A 7,882-nucleotide genomic window follows, 5' to 3' on the forward strand; every position below is an offset into this window, starting at 1 on the left:
TTGAATCCTGGTCAGAGGGGTTAATTAAAGGTAAGACTTTTTCTTGCTCTAATTTTAATGCTGTAAAAAAGTAGATTTGCTTCTGTTTGTGTTTTATAGGATTTGAAAATTGTGGTAAATTGTTTATTTTATTCAGGGTATTAGGATTTGTCTTATCTGCTCTCTAATTAGAACGGAAACATCTGTCAACAGGAAGTTACTTTATTTGCAACAATATACATTGTTAGGTTAGGCCCTGTGATGGACTTGCGACCTGTCCAGGGTGTACCCTGCCCCTCGCACTGTGACTGCTGGATATGGGCACCAGTGAACCACGCAACCCTGAAAAGGAAGAGGCGTGTACATAAAATGGATGGATGGATACATTGTTATCTAAAACATAAATATTCATTTAGTGTTTCAGTGAACAAGTTTCAGAATTTTAACTTTCTAGTCTAAAGAGCGAGTTGATGCATATCAAAACATTTTATGAATGTTTTTGAAGATACATCAAAGAGTAAATATTGTTTGAGAAAATGTTGAAATGTATTTTATCCAACAGAACAATTAAAGAAAAAACAAAAGAAAAACAAAAGAATTGAACATGACAGCAACTATGCAGTGGACTTTGCTTCTGCTGACTTTGATGGGTAAGTGGCTTTACATGAATATTGAAGTTGACATAAAAATAATCACAGCTTTATTTTCACCTACATCATTGCTGGATCATTTTAAATCAGTTTAAAATAAAGATGATACCCTGTACGCATTGTATTAATAACATCCTATATGTAACTATTTTTGTTTTGTTTTTGTGTTTGTTTGTTTTTTAGGTCAGTGTTGTTCTATCACATGTCAGCTCTATGAGTATCACTTTATTGAAGAGAAAATGAACTGGACTGAAGCTCAGAAATACTGCAGACGGAAATACTCTGACCTGGCCACAGTGTCCAACATGACAGACATGAAGAGAATTGAGGAGTCAGCAGACAAAATAAATGAGTCATGGATTGGTCTGTACAACCAAATTAATAATGTCAGGACCTGGTACTGGACCCTGCCTGGAGTGGAGTTTAATGAAAATCAGACAAACTGGAACAAAAATGAAAATGAACCAAATGACAAGGGAACTGAAAACTGTGGGTTTATAAATAAAGATCTCACATGGGGAGACATATCCTGTATCAGAAACTCTAATAACATTTCATTTCTTTGCTATAACGGTGAGAATATAATGCTTGTACAGTTAATTTAAATATTAAACTGTTTGACCTGAAGCCAATTGTCATTTTACTCTACAGAAAGTGAAACATCTGAGAAATTTTATTTGATTGAAGAGAAGAAGAACTGGCTGGAAGCTCAGAGTTACTGCAGAGAGAGACACACAGACCTGATCAGTGGACTGAACCAACTAAAGGATGATAAACTAAACAAAGTGATTCAAAATATGTCTGCTGACAATTACCCATTTATTGGTTTGTTCAGAGACACCTGGAGGTGGTCCGATGGAAGCAGTTTCTCTTTCAGACACTGGAAGCTACAGTTTGATGATGAGCAAGATCTCAGTGGTCAGTGTGCCGTGTCTGTGTTTACTGATGGAGGCAAATGGAAGAATGAGAACTGTGGTGAAACAAAATCCTTCATCTGTTATGAAGGTAAGTTTTCTGAAAGATCAGCCAAGAAAACACAACATCTACATATTTAACTTTAGATCTGAAGAAAACCGTAAAATAGGACTACGGTATATACAACATAAAACGTTTACTTGCTTTACAAATCCCTGAAAACAATTATATTTCAATTGGAAATATATAACTAAAGCTGCTCATGTGATCACTTGTTTTATTCTTTCCTCTGACAGATAAAACAATCTTGATCACAGAGAATAAAACCTGGGAGGAGGCCTTATACTACTGCAGAGTTCACCACCATGACCTGGTCACCATCACCAACCTTGATGAACAGAGATGGGTCCAGGAGAAAACCAAGAAGGCCTCGACTCCTTTTGTCTGGACAGGACTGAGGTACACCTGCACTCTGGACTTCTGGTTCTGGGTCAGTGATGAGGTGGTCAGCTATAAGAACTGGGTCTCAGATGGACAGATGGAGGACTGTGACATGTCTGGAGCCATGGAGACAGGAGGACAACACCAGTGGTTTAAAAGAAGTGATAGTGAGGAGTTTAATTTTCTCTGTTCTATGTAAAAAAATGTTGCTTTGTGGTGATAGGCCTTTAGTAAAAAAATTTAAAAATTGTGGTAAAGAGATTAGATTTTAATAGAGGTTCAATGAAAATGTTCATACATAGATGAATGAACAACTCAACTAGAAGCTGGGTCATAGCATAGAAAAGTTTGGAAACCCCTTATTTAAAGCACTGACAAGTCTCTGTATGGAATGATTGATTCAGGTTTTTTTTTTTCAGATTTCAGGTTTTGTAAAGAGATCTAGTAGAGCTCTGCATAAATGTGTGTTTATTGGCAAATTAGGACACCGATAGACCGATAGAGTTGTAAAACACTTTAAGTATCCTGGCTGGATATAAAGGTGCTACATGTACAGTCCAGCATACAGGATTGACCTCAACAGTTAATTTTAAAGTTTTAACCACAGAGCTCCATAAACTTGTAGTGTTCAAAGAGTGTGCTGGGGAAGAGTATCAGCTAAGATAAAATCAAACTGATATCTGAAAAGTTAACTGAGATAGCTGTGTTATTTTTAGTGGCCAGTTTGAGTTGGGTTGACTCAAAAATTATTTGCTATAAGTGATGCATCACTTTTTGAGAATCCTTTTAAAATTAATGATATTTTAACAGATATTAGAAACAAACACATGCACACAGAGACCAACATAGAATTAAATTATCCCCATTTTAATGGCAGCAAATTCCAATTTATAAACTGTTACAGTTTGGTTTTTATGATTTTAAATGCTGAGTTTTGTACAACTTCAAATTTAACTGTACACTTGATCTGCATTACTCTTGACAGCTCTTCTGTAAAATTGATCTGCTTCTAATCTGTTAGCAGGAAAAGCAGCTTTTGTCTCTGGCTTAACAAAATAGTTGTATTTTTGTGTTTTTTTATTTTTAGCATACATATTTTCATTTTTTCTGTTGTTGTTATGGTATGAAATTGTTCATTCTGGGCTGTTTTGTGCTTCAGTATTTTTTGCTCTCTTCTCAGCTGTAACTACTAATATACAATAAAATACTCCAACACTGAAATGTGTTTCAATTTACTTTTTTACACCTTCTACACCCCAACATTCCAACACAAGATTTGACTCACCCACTGTCCCCTTTAGAATAAAAAGACTGAACATGTAATAAAATGTCCCTTTTGATACTGCTGAATAATAATCTCACCTTTCTTTTCTAATGCAAAGCATGACAAAATTATTCCTTTTTTGAAGTTGAACTCTTACCAACTAGCGATGCATCGATCGCGAACGAACCGGTTCAAAGAGCCGGCTCTTCTATGTGACGGATGAGAGCGGCTCCCCTCTAAGACTGAGTCATTTTTTTCTAAGCYTTAGAACGAACAACGACATAAATTGTACAACAAATCAGATAATAACAACAAGCAGCGGAAGCAGTCAGTGAAGGGTTTTACCACCAAGCAGGGAGAGGAGGGGTGTTTGGGGTCTGCGCACACAGTGCTYGCTTTAATGATTACTGTTGAATGCTGCTGTTTTGCATTTTGCAGTGTATTTTATTTTAGTGCCCAGAAATGGATGATCATTTATTTTTTGTTATTTTGTAACACATACCTTTTGGTTTCCACTGGCCACAGTTCAGAGTTTACATTGTGGTTATTTTAATCACTTTRATGACTACTGTCGAATGCTGCTGTTTTACATTTTGCAGAGTATTTGCTTRTGTTATTACCCAGAAATGGATGATTATTTAAGTTATTTTTTAACAGCTATCTTTTGGTTTCCACAGGCCACAGTTCAGAGTTAACAAGTGGTTTTAATAAAGGTGTTAAAATAAAAAAATATTTTTTTTGATACAAGTGAATGTGTTTGTCCAATCAATGAGTTATTACAGGACAACCATGAAAAACAATTGGTCATGGCAACACTATTTTGAGCTTTTTAATGCTGAATGATAACATTTTGTGCATTTAGTCATGTAATATGTAATTAATATTGTTCAGTACCAGTTGAAATAAGTGGTAAAACAAAAGAGCCATTTGGGAGCCAAAAGAGCCGGCTCTCTGAAAAGAGCCATACTTCCCATCACTACTACCAGCATGATTTGGTGACTATTTCAAGGTAAGTTAAATAATGCATTACAAATAAWTAGCTCATTAGAAAGACTAGGCAGTCTTTTTAGCCAACTTGCCATTGTCCTTCACTTAGTGCCTGCAGTACCTTGTAAGATGGTGCTTCACTTTGGTGAGTCTGCAASTTGGTCTTTTGTTTTATTTATTTTATTTTATTTTGCAACATAACCTTTTCAAACTTTTTGGTTTGTACACGCTCTTTGATGCTGCTTATCTCTGGATGAAGTATCTTTTGTGAAACTGACTGTGGACTTGATCAGCCAGAGAAGAACTGTCTGAGTCTGCCAGTGTCATTGTACTGTGGAGGCCAACAACAGGTCTTACTAGTGATGGGCAGTTTGAAGCTGAAGCTTCAGCGCGTGTATTGAAAAAAACAACACACTGTTTCAGAAGCACTGTGTCGGAGCTTGATTCGTTTGGTAAAAGTCATGTGATCAGTGACGTCCGAAGCTTCGAAAGTGGTGAACTTACGTCACTGCTTTGGTACCTGATTCAAAGGTTCATGAGGAAATGAATCACTGGCTGGATTCGTGGTGTGTTTTGATGGCAAATGTGCAAAATATAACAAACCAGTGAAGGATTTATTGTGAGACACAGAGGCAAACAAACGAATGTGTTTAGTTTGTCGTACAGTTTATAAGCCTGGGCCAGAAAGAGTAGGAGTCACAAATCCACAAAGAACCTTTGCTGCGCGCACACACACACACGCACACACGGACCCACACAGAACTGCGTGCAGCTTGGTTCATCATTAAAAAGAAAGCAATAGTAGCGCGAGACAAATCCCAGAGCAGAGTTTCACTTGTTRCACAGGTGATGATTTTCATAAAAAAAACACAACCGGATGGTGACGATGTCCTGTCCTCAGGAGGAAGGGCGGCAGGAAGCATTAGATGAAACTGATCAACTGTATGGACTCTATTTAATAAAGGGATTATCCAAACATTTTAAAGTTCAGTGGAAAAGTTTTAAACATTCATGTCAAAATTAAAATCAAAGACCAGGGGCTGTATTTATCAGACTTGTAGGAAATATTAATGCTTTGAAGAATTAATTGTAAAAAAAGTATTGTCTCAAAGCTGGGCCTAAAATTTAGATATCAAACATCTGACTTAACGTAAATCTGAAGAGTCTCTCAGAGGGGATTTTGTTGATCCTGTATTTAGAAAAACACAGACAAGCAGTCACACACAGAATATGTTTTAAATATATGATCATATTCAAAATTATTCTCAGAGAAATGTCAAGATTGTGAAAATCTTAAGTTGAAATTCATCTACTGTATTTATTGGTTTTAAGAATGTGTGAAATAATCTAGTAGCCTATATTTTATTTTTTTGAAAATAAGGGGCAGATAATAAAATTACTTTTTTTCTGCTTTCATTTTATTTGTGATTTTTTTGTGTGTATAGAATTAATTGTGTTTTTAAACGAAAATGAATTAAGATCATGAACTTATAATAAACCATAAACAGTAACTTTATTCCCACCCACAAAAAAGAAAAAAAATAAATCTGTTCAAGCAACACAATGACAACCTGATGTCAAACAGAAATATCTCATTAAAAAGCTGTCAACTCCATCACGATGAAGTGCTTCACTTTGTGTTGTGTCAAGCAGCTTTTCATACTTTTGGCCACAGGATGGAGCCAATAAGAACTGTGTTGGAAAGCTTCGAGTAATGAACCCTTTTTCAAAGCAAGCTTCAGTGCTTCAGAAAAGCTTCATTTGCCCATCACTAGGTCTTACTCTTGTTTGCAATCTTGCTGACAAATTTCCCATTCACTAATATTCATTTTGCAAGATGATTCTACAGTCCTTATCTTTATTGCCTGAGCTGGCCAGAAGCCTTTGAAATCTGTCAGTTGAGGCATGACCAAAATGTAGATGCTATTTCTATAGGGTGTTAGTTTGAGGTGCAGAATAAACCCAAATCCGGACGGAGGATGAGATTTAAATAAAAAAATTATTTAAACAAACAAAAAAAAGAGCTGTCATGGCAGCTAAAATAAAACTAAAACTCTGAGGGACAACAAAACAGTAGGAGTAATTCATGTAATGATCCAGTGAGGAATGAACTGAAGAGAAAGTTATTTATACAGACAGAGGAATGAGGAAATGAGGAACACCTGGGAGCAGGACTGATTGGAGATGACTGAACAGGCGAGGATGATTAAACAGAAGGAACCAGATTGAGGGGAATGTGTGATACCAATGAGGGAACACAAGAGGGAGATAACGCAGACTGACAAATAACACACATCCTCACATAGGGGTTTTTAATTTCTGTATTGTTCATCTCTTCTGTAATATACAGAATACATTATTTCTTTTTAAYATAGATTCTCCACTAGCTTGTTTATCCGCTCTTTGACTTTGTCGTTCTCCATATTGTTAATGCAGTAATGGTGAGAACTTGTTTAGTCAAGTCTCACAAGTGGGCATATGTAGTAGTACCATCATGGGAATGTGCTGCTTACATGTAAAGCATGATGAGGGCATCRAAGAGCATTTTAAGGACACGGGTTATTGTTATTTTAAGGACACGTTCCCCTCAGTTTTTGCAGCCCTTGTGCAGCAGGGCAGAGCCAGAACTACTCACCTGTATTCCATTTGATGGGCCCAGCAGGTGTTTAAGGTTCATGGAGACTTTAGGTCTTATCTGGAATATAAGAGACTTGTGGGTACAACCCCAGCCAAACCTAAAATATTCTAAAGTGTAAAGAATCTGAGTTATTTGTGTTTTCCTTCACAGAYCTGAGAATACTCTGTGGATTTGCCTGCTGCTTTGAGTTCCTCATTCTGGCAAGACACATTTACCTGGTCACACTCATCTTGGCTTCTCATCTCCATCTTGGGTCTGCTCCTTTGTTCTTCCTGCCTCTCTCCAAAACATTACCAGTCTCATTTTCATTCCTTATTGTGGCCATGTGCTCATACGTGCCTAGTTGCATAAATTGTCCATAATTTACATGGATTTTCCATCGTTTAGCAGGTATACAGACGTATAATCTATCACAGATTTTTTTCATGTTTTATGGATCCTTTCAAAACCTTAGTTTCAACTTTATTTATCATGTCAGAGCCTGTAGGAAGTTAAAAACATCAATAATCCTTTTCCAACCCACTCTGCTGCTAGAAATAAGTTCCTCCATCCTCATTTTCTTCTGATTTTGCTGCAGCTGACAGTCCGCCTGCACCTCATGCCCCCGCATGTGATTAATACGGATTCTTGAGGCTCATCAAATGTCCGAAAGAGATATGTATGTGTGCTGAATAATCATCCTCCCCTTAATGCCTGTAAACTACAATGAGCAAATAAGTGTTAAAGGGGCAATGTCATGCAAAATCTACTTTTTTGAGTTTTATATCATGTTATAATGTTATACTCTCATAAAAAAACATGCCTAAAGCCTTGCTCTGACTCAATCATGAATGTTTGTGAAATCCTGCAGCGTTTTTAGGCAGCCATGCTGAGGAGCAAAATGACAGGTGGAGACCAGAAACAACTTTTGGTACCAGAAATGCCCCTAGGCTGTGTCTCCAAGCCGAGCTTCCTCATCACTGTCTCTAAAGAGAAGGCTGGCTGCCACGACACAGTCGTTTTTAATCC

General features: G+C 36.9%; 1 protein-coding gene across 1 annotated transcript; it reads left to right on the top strand.

Moving 5' to 3' along the window:
- Positions 1–583: 583 nt before the first annotated feature.
- LOC106528606 (C-type mannose receptor 2) lies at positions 584–2,168 on the top strand (the record flags this gene model as incomplete). The annotated part of the gene is given in 4 exon segments (XM_014023819.1): positions 584–629; positions 813–992; positions 1,281–1,634; positions 1,841–2,168. Coding segments are annotated over 4 exon segments (908 nt in total), but the record flags the coding sequence as incomplete, so codon positions are not given.
- Positions 2,169–7,882: the final 5,714 nt, after the last annotated feature.

Source organism: Austrofundulus limnaeus, unplaced genomic scaffold (assembly GCF_001266775.1).
Source record: "Austrofundulus limnaeus strain Quisiro unplaced genomic scaffold, Austrofundulus_limnaeus-1.0 Scaffold392, whole genome shotgun sequence".
Taxonomy (NCBI): domain Eukaryota; kingdom Metazoa; phylum Chordata; class Actinopteri; order Cyprinodontiformes; family Rivulidae; genus Austrofundulus; species Austrofundulus limnaeus.